This window comes from Lacerta agilis, chromosome 3 (genome assembly GCF_009819535.1).
Source record: "Lacerta agilis isolate rLacAgi1 chromosome 3, rLacAgi1.pri, whole genome shotgun sequence".
NCBI classification, from domain to species: Eukaryota; Metazoa; Chordata; class Lepidosauria; order Squamata; family Lacertidae; genus Lacerta; species Lacerta agilis.
Window position 1 is genome coordinate 19,116,712 of NC_046314.1, and position 14,475 is coordinate 19,131,186.

General features: G+C 41.5%; 1 protein-coding gene across 1 annotated transcript; it reads right to left on the reverse strand.

Moving 5' to 3' along the window:
* Nucleotides 1-6,404: 6,404 nt before the first annotated feature.
* On the reverse strand, nucleotides 6,405-7,786 carry LOC117044547. Its single transcript, XM_033145366.1, has 2 exons — nucleotides 7,655-7,786; nucleotides 6,405-7,147 (listed from the first exon to the last, which is right to left on the reverse strand). Exons 1-2 carry the CDS (start codon nucleotides 7,680-7,682, stop codon nucleotides 6,405-6,407), a joined length of 771 nt encoding a protein of 256 aa, XP_033001257.1. The 5' UTR covers nucleotides 7,683-7,786.
* Nucleotides 7,787-14,475: the final 6,689 nt, after the last annotated feature.

Sequence of the window (14,475 nt, forward strand, 5' to 3'; positions counted from 1 at the left end):
GCATGGTCCAGCTTGAGGGGAACTGCCAAGTAAGGGTGGTACCCTTGCCTAGCTGGTCAGTTTTTGAGTTTTTTGAAGTGCGTATTATGATGCATGCCTTTAATTGTCAAAGCTGACACAGCAACTGCCAGACCCCTGTGATGGGTGATCTTGTGTTGCTAATGCACTCTCCACTCCGAAGAGCACGACAAAGGACATAGAGAAGGCGGCCCGAAAGAGCCTCACTTCATAACGGGACCAACATATACGAGGGAGCACATCCCTAATCAATCGGAGGGTTCAATGGTGATTGAACCAAAAGTCAATAAAATCCGCCCAGGCCATCTTATAGCCCTGAGAGTGGACAGAAGCAAGATGCCACTACTCCCTCAGTCCATCGAAGTAAGGCATCGCGATGCCATTAGCCCCAGAATAAATATGTGAGAAGATGCTAATAAACTTAAGGCAAGGCTTGCGCAAAGCAGGAGCGACACACTCTTGGAACTTGACATCTGCTTTGCGGGACACAAATCGACTAAAATCCATCCCGCAATCAACTGGTCGATTGCAATCAACACGTTGGACATGTCTGACATAATTGATTTGTATGCTGGTCAGTGGGTTCTTGTCTTGTTGGGCTGTGTATTTAATGAAAGGGAGCCACACTGAGATAAAGGCATTCTCTTTTCTTTGCCCCCATGCTAGTTTCAACTAGCTTTTCTAGTAGGGCTGTTAGTTCAGCCAACTAAAATCAACCAGCCATGCCCTGGGGCCCCCCGAACCTCTCGCACCACCAATGAAAATAACAAATGAATAGAAATAGAAATGAAAAGCAACAATAAATTAATAAAAAGAGAACCCAACCACGTGACGCAGACACAGATACCTCACACATACACTACGTAAGAGATTGAAAGAGATTGAAACCTCTCCATTGTTGTCTTTCCCCCTTTTTTTCTTCCCCAACCTTATATTGCCTACAACATTAGTGTCTCAAATAAACTGATCTGTAGAAAGATTCCATAATCAGGAAGCAGACACTGTATGTACTTTTGTAATTCAATAAAATCTTTATTGTCTTTTTATTTTATTTTCTAATGAAACATAATGCCTGTGGCAGCAAGTCCATTCTGAAGTCTCCTAGCGTTCCGTTTGGAAGGTGCAGCAAGCAGGTGGGAAAGGCCCTTGCCTGCTCAGCAGAGTCCTATTCCCCTCACATCTTCTCTCTAAAAGCAGCTCCCTTACGAATAATAATAATAATTTATTATTTATACCCCGCCCATCTGGCTGGGTTCTCCCAGCCACTCTGGGTGGCTTCCAGCAAATATTAAAATACAATAATTCATCAAATACTAAAAGCTTCCCTAAACAGGGCTGCCTTTAGATGTCTTCTAAAAGTCAGATAGTTGTTTCTTTCTTTGACATCTGGTTCCCTGTTATTTCACTTCTCACAGTGAGGGAACCGCCAGAAAGCCCTCGGTGCTGGACCTCAGTGTCCAGCAGAACAATGGGGGTGGAGACCCTCCTTCAGGTATACTGGGCCAAGGAAGTGTAAGCAGAATCTACAGTCACTTCCCTTCACTGTTACAAAACAGTGGGTGAAGTCGTAAAAAATGCCCAGATGGGCTGGCTGAAGCATTTAAATCATTCCTGATCTTAATCTTCTAATGTTCCCTAAGATTGTCATGGAGCATTACCAGCACAGAATGCAGATGCTGATGAGAAAGTCTACTCACATCTCCATCCACTTTCTCTCTCACTTGCTGAATGATCAAACCAAGGAGATCGCTATGCCTCTAGAGCTCTAGTGACCAAGGAGCCAGCAGAGGGAGGTGTCACAATGAAGGGCGTGTCACAAGGACCTCCGGAACCTAGCAACCACAACCACTTGAACTGACACTACTCTGAACTGACACTACTAAGTTTGCTTATATGGCTTTTAATCCATGTATTTGAGGATTAAAGCATCCTGAGATGAACAAGACAGGCCTCGGTATGAAATGCAACACAACATCCCCTAGGACGTGACCTAAATACTTTACCTGCTAGCAAACTGGCATTTAGAAGCTTTGACAGTTAGTCCAGCTGACTTTATGTGTTGGAACACTATGGCTATATGTTGCAGATGTTCCTTCCAGGTCTGGCTGAAGATTGCTACATCATCGATATAAGCAAGGGGAAATTCTTTTAACCCCACCAACATCTTCTCAATTAAACGTTGAAAGGTAGCCGGAGCATTCCTTAGCCCAAACACTAAACAGTGAACTCAAATAACCCATCTCGAATTCTAAAAGCAGTTTGGGGTTGATCTTTAGGATCCATAGCCACTTGGCAATATCCTTTGGTTAAGTCGATACTTGAAATGAATTGTTTCCACCAACTCGTCTACCCTTGGCATTGGACAGACTTCAGGCACTGTCACTTGATTTAGACACCTGTAGTCCACACAAACAAACAGTCTGGTCTGGTCTGGGAACCAGAATAGCTGGGGAAGCCCAAGGGCTGTCCAGTGGGATTATTAACCCCAGGTCCAGCATCTCTTGAATCTCTGTAGAGATGATTTCTGCCTGTGAACCTGTTACCCGATATGGAGACAAAGCTATGGATCTAGCCTCTCCAGTTTCAATTTTATGTAAAGCCATATTAGTCTTCCCAGGGAAATTTGAAAAGACCTGCTGGTATTCCGTAAGAACAGCTTGAACTTGTCATTCCTGTTCTTGGTTAAATCGGGACAGTATCACCTCTTTCAGGCTGCTTCCTTTAAGTAACCTCCCCCAACCTGTTAAATTAATTCATGACTTTATTTCCCTGTTAGTCTCTAATAAGGTTTAAGCAAGTTAACATGGAAAAATTTACAATGTCCACCTTGTGGGAAGGTTTACTTTAGCAGAGTTAAACAATCCCCTTTATAAGTTTATGCAGCGAACGGCTTGCTGCTGACTCGTCTGAGTTCTACTAATCAAGATGCCTTCCTAGTTAAAAAAATCTCTTTGAATCCCTCTTAAAGAATAACACACAAATCTGATTCGTGTTAATATAAAACTATTTTACTCTGATTCATTCAGGTTTACAGAAGGTATGCTTAGGTTACGTAACAAGCAAATAAACTATACCAGAGGGAAGTTGGTCCTGAGGTGACTGCAACTGAGCAGTTATCTTTCAAAACTACCAGCAACCAACAAACTGGTTTTCACAGCAGCCAGTTAGAACATGGAGGCTGTGGCATTCACACAGAGCCCCCGGTCGTTTCACAGACTATTGACCCTGTGCCACCACTAATCCGCTGCCACCAACCAGGTTCTCCCCGGTAATATATTCAGACTCAGTCATGTTGTAACGTATTAACAAAGATTCTAGTTTATTGTTAATGCAAACAGTTCTAAATACTTTGAAACACTGTAGACTGATTCAGTCTCTCTCTGTTTCCCCTCTGTCTCGAACTCGCTCTGACTCTTATGCCTTCCATCCACAAGAACCCAACCAAACCAACCGTCTCCCTATTTCCAACTCAACTAACTGCCAAAACCCCTGTGCTAAGCCTTTAACACAGTTAGACTCTGCCCCTGGGCTTTCCCATTGGTCAGTCTATTAACCCTTTCTCTCCCCCTGTATAGAAATCTCTATAATGAGGGCAAACGCCACAGAGGCTGTTAGTCCTCTGTTGGAATGTTGCACTTGACTGCACCTTTACATCCCACACACCTTCCAAATTTAAATTAACCAAATAGTTTACATTGGAGATTCTACTAACAATACAGAAGGGACCTTCTGAGGAAACTTCCAGCTTCCTCTTCCATCTGGGATGCAACACCAGCATTTATCTCCTGGCTTGAACTCTGGCTTCTGTATGTTGCTCGCTGCCAACTCCTTCAGTTCTTTTAAGGTTATCCTGGAGCTCGTGTAGGTACGCCATCACATCCTGGCTCTCAATTTTTCCTTGGTCTGTCCTTGCAGCTTTTAAGATGTCCAAAGGACCACATGGTTGTCTTCTAAACAGCAACTCAAATGGGCTGAATCCTGAGCTTTCTTGGGTACCTCCGTGTACTCAAACAGGAAATGTTGCAACCGGGCATCCCAATCATTTGGGTGGCTGTAGGCATAAGTCTTGAGCCTATGATTCAAGGTCCCATTAACCTGTCACAGTTCTCTTCTGGAATAGTCCAGTAACTCGACTACCAGGTTGTCCGCTGTTGCATTTTAATAAAAGCACCAGATCTAGCTTAATCCTGTAGTCACAGCTTTATTTTACACCTGGAAAACTTATGCAGTTGCTCTGCTATCCAGAGGAAAGCCTCTACCTTCTCAGTGTTGTATTCCCTGTTCATTTCACCCAACTATGCTCTTTTCTGGGCTGGCTCTCCTTTACTGACACAGACATCAGCCTGTCTCCTTTACTGACACAGAAATAGACCCACCAGGAAGGAAGAGGTTCCCCTTTAGCAATTGGTCAGGCCAGTCAAAAGACCACGCAGCAACAGAGAAATAAAGCAAGAAAGTTTTAATTATCTGCCGGCAGCAAGCAATGGCATGGAGGAATAAGTTACGAAGTGTCTCTGGATAGTGGGTGTCTGAGTGTATTTACTGGATATGGGGGCCTGGCCTAGATCAATAAAGTGGCTTCCTTGCTTAACATTTTAACTCTCAAAATGGCTTCCCTGAGCACATTGCCACACCCCTACTACTATTCTTAGTTTTCCCAAACATCCATTGTCTCCAAATAGATTATTTTTCTGAACTTTGAAATAGGCCTCAGACAGTTGGCTGAAAGACCTTTCCTAAGGAACCTTAGTGACTAATACTACTATAGAAGGAACATCAGCATGTTGAAAGGTTTTGTACCTTGGCTGTCCTTTGAAAGATGGGCCCTGGGAGGCAGGAAGCGGGGGGAGAAAGGGAAGGGTAGGTCTCTGGGAGGGGTGAGACCTTATTTCTTTTTCCAAGGTGGGATAAGACTTTTCACAGTCTTGAAAGCCTAGAAAAGAAAGAGAGAAATGAGACCCAGAGCACTCCCAATCTGCATCCCAAGAGGAATCTACTATCTTATTCATGGATTGTTCCTGAAACATCTGTAGACATTCTCAATTCTAACATAAAGTTGTCCACTTTTATGCCACTGGAGGAGAGACATTAGAGCAGTCCAAAAGTGCAGCCACTTCAATGTCCTTTAATTTGTCTCCTGCTAAATCCTTCTTTTTCCACAGATTATACCACAAATCTAATTCTGCAGAGATATCACCCAACTAATAAAACTCCATAAAAGACTTTGCCTTTTTTCCAAATCTTTTGAAGCCATTTTTAGCATGTATGAAGGATGAAGATGGGATAAGGCAAAAGCAGGCGTATTTTCGTGTGAGAATCTAACATTGAAAGATAAAGTTAGGGAGTCAAGATAAGGGATGATCAATGACCGTCTCCAGTATTCAATCGCAGTCTCAGATGGCGGATTACTTCTGTGTATTTGCTTTTGAGTGATTCGTGGTACTGATAACTCAACCCTGACTTTCTCAGCGATATCATGTGATTTTTAAAGTAATTCATCAGAAGCATGCTCAATTTCTTGTCGATCCTTCTTGATGACATCAAGGATCTGACCAATATGTTTCCTCACCATAATCAAATTCATATTTTTACCTTGTAGAACGTTCACAACGGGTTCCAAAATCGCAGAGTATTTTGCAATCATGACTAAACCCACAATGAATTGTAGGCAATTGATAGGCAGATTTTCTTGTAGCATAGTTTCCTTCGACCAAGAGATGTTCTAGTGCATTGACGATTTCATGGAAGCTTTCTGAAAATTTTCTTATGCTCTTCTATTTCTCAGACCATCTCGTCTCACAGAGTCTTGATAGATTGGGAACCGAATTCCTGCGGGCTGGCAACTCTCTAAAGAAGGATATTGTATCCTTAACCATTGCAATTGTGTTTCTTATTTCTGGTAGTTTGCTAGCATCATTGACCACAAGATTTAGTTTGTGGCTTGAGCAATGGAAAAAGAAAGATTTACTGTACTTTTTCTTCAGAATGGCCTGCACACCACCTTCTTTTCCAGCCATCGTAGAACATCCGTCAAATCCAAATCCAACACAATTCTCTGCTGAAAACTCTGAATTGCGCTAGTGATTGTAGGGGCTTCTTGAGATTTCAGCTCAACATAGCCTACAAATTCCTCTCTGATTTTTTTCTTGACTCTCATCATAAAACCACATTCCGATAGAAAGCTTTCTTTTCCAGCGATATCTGCTGTTTCATCAGCCATTACAGCGTAAGCTTTTGCTTGTTTACAATCTTCGATAATTCTTTGACAACTTCACCACATAATCTTATAATCTCATTTTGAATTTTTGGTGAAGTGTAGACTGCATTTTTTCGACATCTATCCAAATGACTCTTTAGCTTCTCATCACCACAGTCAATTCTCAAATTTAAAAGGTCGAAGAAAACCCCCTCATCTCCTTCCTTTCCTCAAAGCGGCAAATCATGAGTTCCACAAAATATGATACAAGAAATAATTGATGACATATTTGTTTGTTTTCTTCAATCATCTTCTGGTGACCACTTTGCAACTGGACATCAACTGGAACATTTTCAAGGAACGCTTTTGCAGCAGCTGTTGAAGTTTTGTGGTAGTGACTGCCGATGTGCTTTCTACAATCTTCATGTACATCTTTAAACTTCATGTATGGCCTTACCATGAATGACCCCAAAACTCCTTTAACTGTAGCAATACCAGGAGGAAACAGAACACAATGCATACAAAGAGCACCTTTCAAACGACTTGAGTACACCAACCAAGGAGTATATTGATCTAACCAGCGGTGGTTAAATTTTCTTTTCAGATGGCTGGCATCAGAACCAAAATCGTATTTTGATGGTGGAACCCAGGGATTTGTAAGCAATTCCTTCTTTATTTCTGGTAGCAACTTAAGGGCGTGACCAACATAACGACCAATGTCATTTTCATGGTAGCCATCGTATTCTTCAATTGTTTTAGAGGTCCCAGTCCCAGGGACAGCTACATGTAGAGGTGAAGAATTACTAGACCCTTGTTCCATAATCGACTCCGAATCCGATGGTTCGGTCAGTTTAGTTCCATCTTCATCACCATCATTGCTTCCACTTCCACTACTGTCATCTTGATCCTTTTTACGTTTGAGAGGTTTTCTGCCTGAAAATCATAGAAATTAACATAGTACACAAACCGTTAACAATCATCAAAAAAAGAAAAATGATGTCATAACTTTAGCATTAGATTTGCCTGCAGACAAGTCAGATGACAAGTTAGACTCAGCTCCTTTGAATAATACAATAATAAACAGCATAACATTGATTATAATAAACCTCTCTTATAACACACACTGACTATTGTCCAACCAGAGGATATGATTCATCAAATTATCAAGAATTGACCTGGCTCAGTTATCAATGGTGTTCTAAAATGTTTAAGTTAGAAAAATAATAACCTTAGAGAGGGAAGGAAGTTATAAAACATGGTATGCAGTAGAACCACCCACGGTAGCCAAAAGAAAATTCTCTGATCAAATCAAAACCTAATCATCCTAGTTCCTAGTCCCTAGATATTAATATATTTTACAAATAAAAGTAACATTTTAGTATAAAATTAAGTAAAGTTTTAATTTAAAATTAAATTTTCTACAGAAATTACTTAACTTACCTTTTTGGAACCAGTTTCTTATATCCATTTAGGCAGCCTTGATGTCTTCTAAATGTAAATAAGAAGGTAAACTAATAAACTATAACTGGAATAAATTCAAAATTGGTTGTTTCAAAGAAACACTTAGTAAACATCAACAGTGAAGTCCTTCTATGTATAGGAACCGCAGGCTTACCAAATATACCTGTGGTTGCCACGTAACTGCTTACAGTCCAGGGGACTGTGGGGAGGGGAGGGTGAACGCCACAGTTTCTCCTCACAGACGCCATTACAACGTTCGGCTCAAACATGGCGGGGGCCGTTGTGAGTGGGGCTGAGTAGAAAGCAGCTGCAGGAGGAGAAGGGACGGGGGAAGCGGCAGAGGTATCAACAGTGACGAATATGATACGGATGTCTATGAGGTGGAGAAGATCCTGGACGTGAAAACCACAGACGGTAAAGCACTATACAAGGTACGGTGGAAAGGATATTCACCAGATGGTGATACATGGAAACCTGAAGAGCATTTCGAAGACTCTACAGAGGTGCTGTTTGAACACTGGTTAGGTCAAGCTATAGAGGACACAGGTCAGCCTGGTCCTCTCGCTTGAAAGGGGGGAATGATGGGCCAGGGTGACCCATGCCAGCTAATAGCCAGGCATAAAGGTAGCCATGAGGGCAAAGCTGACCAGCAGGCCATACAGCTTAAGAATTTGTATTTCTGTATAAAGAACTCCCTTCGCAACCCCTCCTAGCACCTGTTAACCACAGACTTGCAAGAGGAAACTGCTAGCTCACCGCATGTCTGTTATATCCTGTTCAGAGCAATGGTTACCGAGAAATGGCCCGCCACAAAAGGCTAAAGAAATGGTGGTCAGGATCACTGTATTTGTGTCATAGCCAAGCTAAATAGGTCACAAACACTGCCATATAGAATTTTAGTCATGCAGCGCTGCTTGGTGGACGAAAGTAGAGCAGCATACTTGAAACAAATAAGGCAGCCAGATGGGTGCTTCCCCCATCCTGATTGGCCAGAAGGGGATACTAGGGGTTGGGTTTTTAGCAGTTTGTAAAGAGTATAAAACACCCTTGCATGTGCTTGAGGGGTGTGCAGACTTGTGAGCATTAGCCAGCTGCACCATTGCTTTGTCTTGACAAAACAATAAAAAGAATCTTTTATCTGAAAAGCTGCTTGGAGTTTTCCTTCTGGTCTGTATTGGGTCCCAGCCATCCGTGCAACACCTCAGTTGGCTCCTTGAGTCCGATACAGGCACTCTGCTGTTCTCTGGTGACTTCTGCATTCTGCATTGTTTCCCCCACTGTCTTCCCGACAAACACAGGAGTTGCCCATGCTGCTAGCCCCCAAGATTTGCAGCGAAAAGGGAATGTGCTGTTCAAGGGTCAGCTGTAAACCTTGGAGAAGGCTCCTGCTCGCATAGAACACAACCAAAGCAGCGACAATCATCTAGACAATTTTAAAAGCAATGTTTTTAAAAGAGATTGTATAAGTTTGAACCAATTTATTTCTGTAAAGTTTCATAAGATTATTTATACAAGATCGTTGCTTCTTTTTGTTTACTTAATATTGTTTATGATAATATATTATGTATATATATTTAAAAGGACATGTCTAGTAACCAATGAACCGGCAGAGGGAGGTGTCACAATGAAGGACAGGTCTCTAGAGCTCTAGTAACCAATGAGCCAGCAGAGGGAGGTGTCACAGTGAAGGGCATGTCACAATGACCTCCGCAACCTAGCAGCTCCTCTAACACTAGTAAGTTTGCTTATATGGCTTTTAATGCATGTTCAGCTTTTAAAAAATATGTGCCTATTCCTTTATATTCAAGCTGCAGTTATCCCTGCACCTACTGAGCATTAGTGTCATTCTATATTGCTGTATGTGTCATTGGAAACAAAGAAATTGGACCCTTGCATATTATTGATTTTATTACCGTCCTTCACTAGCGGGTCCCTCCCAGGGCAGGTTACAACCATCTAAAATTAAGCATTGAAACAGCTAAAACCAATTACAGTCACCAGAACAGTTTGAATCCTGAAAACACATATCTCAGGTGCCAAAGGCCAGTTAAGAGATGTGTCTTCAGCATATGCTAGAAACTATACAATGAAGGTGTCAGATGCACCTCTGGAAAGGGAATTCCTCGACAAAGGAGCTGCCACAGGGAATGCCCTCTCCTGGGCCACACACACCAAAGCTTCTACTGGTGAGCAAGTGTTTCTGTGGGGAAGGAGGCTTTCATTCAGTGGCATGCAGTGACATTTTTTGTAGGGGACAGTTAGGGTTAGTTGCCTTGGGAAAACTACACCACTAGATAGTACCCAGCAATTTTTAGAAGAGTTGCAGGCTCTGCCCAACTGTTGGCATACAGTGGAGCTGCTTTTACACTATTCAGTGTGTCCAATATTGGCAGGTAAAAGTATTAGAACAGAGTGATCACACCTTCCCAGCACTTAATCACTTAAATATGGTAGCATACTAATAAAACAAATGCAGTTGATCTTACCTTCATTCATAAGTTAATGCAATTCTCCTGTCTCCTTTCTGCGCATCATAAAAGCTTCATTGACTTTGCAATTCAGTTAGAAGAGACTTTTGATGGATATGAGAGAAAGTTGGGAAAGCCGGTCTTCACTCTGTGTGGTTCAAATGTAACTTTTTACCTGTTTTAGGCAGCGCTCTACAGTGGAAGCGGTCTCTGAAATTGTTGCTGTGAGGCAACATAGTTTGCGAGTTTCTGCATATGCATCTTCATGAAGTTCTGTTTCCTTTAGAAAATTTATAATCTCTTCACTGTATTTCCTGAAAAGTCTGTTAACCTTTAAACTGCCACTAACTCATTTTGTAATTTTTCAACATTGAAGAAACTTTTGTAACTTTACTTCAGAGATTCAAACAAGCTTTCTGGAAATTTAAAGGAGTGAATTATTATATATTTTTAGTCAATTAGCTCAAGGAAATGTTATTCTTCGAAACCCTGAAATCTTGTTTCCGTTTGACTGACTATCGTATCAATAATTTCATTGTAAAGATGTAAACATTCCATTTTGGGATCATCTAATTCTCATTCCCTATGACTCTTTCTGGGAGGTTCATTGGTTTATTGTAATTTTGAATGTATATTAAAAAAAAACTTTTCAAGCCTCTTGAAGGTGAAAAATTGTGTCTTTCACTTTCTCTACACAATACTTGATATTGAACGTCTTGGTCTGCAGAACATTGAACAAGGTGTCAGTGAGGGCAAAAATGCAGCTGAAAATTTCTAGCATGAAGGAAAAGTTGAAATTCTTCAATGATGTTGAATAAACGTATCAGCATCCCAGATGGCTGGATCATCAACGGTGTTGTCAAAGAAACTTATGAGTTCCCTTTTATTTTTGAAAACCATGTTAACAATTCTGGATTGTAATTCCATTGTGTGCTTGCAGCTGACGGAAAACGTTTTCTGACATCTGATTCATTCAGTGCACTTACATGATTTGATGAATGAGAAAAAAATTATCCAAATCCGATCAATGTCTTAAATAATACTTTACGTTCCTTTATGAAATCTACTGATTGTGAGAGCACTAGGTTAATGTGATGTGCATAACAGTGGACAAAAAGTGTGTTGGGACATTTTTTTTCTTTACAAGTGACTGCCTAGAATTTAAGTGCCCAGAAAACCTTGCAGCCTCATCATACCCCTATTCTCACACTGAATGTCTGAAAGCACTTTGAACACACTGAATGTCTGAAAGCACTTTGAACACACTGAATGTCTGAAAGCACTTTGAACACGTTTACTTAAAGCAAGTACAGAACGATTTTTGCTAACATCAGCAAAACCAAGGGCTCTTTCTTGAACACCAAATTTCATATACTTAACACAATTGAGTAGATTTTGTGATGTCTGTAGCCTCATCCAACATCAAGACAACAAAGGATGTGTTCTGTATTTCTTTGTTTATTTTATTGAGGACTACATTACCAATACGTTCAGTAATATCATTTTGAATTCTATTTGAAGTCCTTCTAAATATTTTTGAAGTTTGCAAATGAATAGCGAGGCTGCTGTCATACTTTGACAACAACTGTAGGAATTCGCTATTATTTCCCCTGTTAAGGGTTTCCTCATTTTCTTGATGCCCTCTAAAAGTTCATTCCCGTTTTGCCGGCAGACAAGTATATCTATAAGGCAATTCATTATTTGCTTATTGAAATCAACTTCTGAATTGTGCTTTAGAACAGCAGCTCTGCGCTGCTCACATAATTGAAGGTTTATCCGTGTTTTACCCAAAGTTTTTAGTTTCATAATCGCGGACAAATGTGACTGACTTCTCGCGGCGGGCCTTCACTTTATGGACCTTCCTGATGTCCGAAAAGCCAGTGCTGTTCCATGTACCTTTGTCTTTTTCAAAAGGAATGCAGGGGATACAGAATAATTTCTTCCTCTACCTGCAAGCAGTAAACCATTTTGCAGTGTTGCAGTATTCTGCCTTAAAGTATCAAATGTAATTCTTCATTTTTGTTTCTATGCATGTATCCGGTGTTGGCCTCTCCAAAATGCATAGCTCCAAACAATGTCTCACAGAGAAAGTCCAAAACACAACATCGTAGAAGCAGGCACATTTCACCAAGCTGAGTTGGGGTTGGCACAGCTTCGCAGATGCATTCTCTATGAAGGGAAGCATTTCTTCAACCATAGACATACTGAGAAGCTGGAAGTGGCTGGAGGTACACAAAACATGCATCCAAGCCTGCTGCGTTCTCCCTCCCCCCACGCCCTCCTCAACTCTTCTTAGCCACTTATTCCCCCCCCCAATAAAAAACACTCCACAACTCAGCTGCTTCACCTTCCTGGGCAGGTTTGGAAGAAAGGGGTCGCTGGGGGTTCAGTTCAACAGAAGTGGCTGAAAGTTAAGGATTTTCCCTCTGCCCCAATTCCCAGTTTTTGTTCGTGGATATAGTTAAGGGCAGCAGGAGCCTGAAGAGAACGTGGACTCCCCAATGATTGTAAGAGAATCCCGCGCTCTACAAGTTGCATGGGTGGCACATGCTCAGTCCCTCTCCATACTTTCTAACTAAAGAGCAAACCATGGGTGGGTCTGTGCATTATAAAGTACACGGAGGGAGTCTGTTGAAGAACCTGCTTCCCTCCATGTCTGAGCATGTGGCGCCACTGCGAGGCTGTGCCACCAACACGGCTCCAGAAGAACACGCCCTTGGATTCCTCCTGAAGAAAGGAGCACAGCAAGGTGCACAGCCCTCTGAGCGGCTTGGGTAAAGCAGGCAAAGGAAGAAAGAGGCTCAGAAAGTAAGGTCCGAGGACAACTGAGAGGAGGAGAAAGAAGGGAGAGTGAGGAGAAGGGTTTCTTCTGGAAATGGAGCGCAGAGGTGTGTGCCTAATTTATCAGCAACATGAGGGACTAGGCTAGTCCCTCTGGTCCACACACTGTACTTCGCTGCTTTCATTCAGAAATTTGGGGCCTGTCATTTAGGGCTTCAATACTAAAATGAACACCTCGAATTCAGAAATGAACTGGCAACCAATGCAGGTGCTTTCAAACAGCAGCTATATATTATCTCTAAAGGAAACCCCAGCCAGTAATCTGTCTGATGCCCTTTGGACTAGTTATCATTTCCAAGTTGCCTTCAAGGGCAGCCCTGCATGGAGTGCATTCTGAAAGTTACCAGTGTAATCACAAAGTTACCACAGGTCACCTGGAGGAATTCTGAATTATTATGCCATTAAGTTCCATAGACCCTGATAAAAAAAGTTAAAGAAGCACAAATATCTAAACATGTATGTGTGTGTGTGTGTGTATTTAAGCATGACTGAAGTAACCATCTTCCCTTTAAGGAGGTGAGAGAAATTGACAATTGATGGCCTTAGGAAGATTGTGGTGAGGAAGAAAAAATGAAGGCTCCAGAGTCTAGGAGAATTGGCCAGAGAACAGGAAATTGACAGAAAAGCATCCAGGATTCTCTCTACATTGACAGGGATTGTGGAAGTACGTGTGTGACAGGAGTGTGGCTCTGAGATTGTTTTTGTTTTTATTTTTTTTTTTTTTTTTAAGCTGACTATTTCATTTGAGCTCTGGTTGCCCTAATGAACCTGCCTCCACTGGAGACACCTGTCTATTTTTCTAGAAAACTATTGTCTAGTTGATGCCCTTCCCTCGTCCATATAAGACTGGTTAACATGGGCAGCAATCCTTCCCCACTTACCTGGGAATAAGCACCACTGAATTCAATAGGACTACTTCTGAGCAGACATGGCTAGAATTACGCTGTTAATTATAGTAGCTATATCCCAGACTTTGTAGAAATCTATCAGTTGCCAGTTTGTACCTGTCATAAATTGGTTATGTTCTTTTATCATCCTTCTTACTAGCAAAATAAGCCAAATTAACAGCAGGACACATATTAATTAATGCAGGAGGGTGTATGTGCATTTGTCAAAATACAACCTGTTTTATAAATATTATTGTTTGTCTTTGTGTGCTGTGTTTCCTATGTACAGCTAGTTCTTTTTCACCCTCCCACTCTTAAAACCAAATCTTTGGTTTGTAATTATAGTTTCAGCATGTTGTTGGCTTGTCTTTCTTTTCTTACTTATCCTTTATACATATATTTTACTTTGTATTATATCTAAATCATTTTAGCAGTAGGAAAAGGTCAAGTCAGGAGTTCAGATGCCATGTTTTTCCGCCATCTAAAAAAACCCAGATTCTGTAGTGATCTCAGCCCCAGGTTAAGTTGCTCCAGGATCTTTCCACCGGCTGGGCCAAACCTGGCACTACTTTCAGTATAGCTAGTCCATTTGCAGAGAATACCT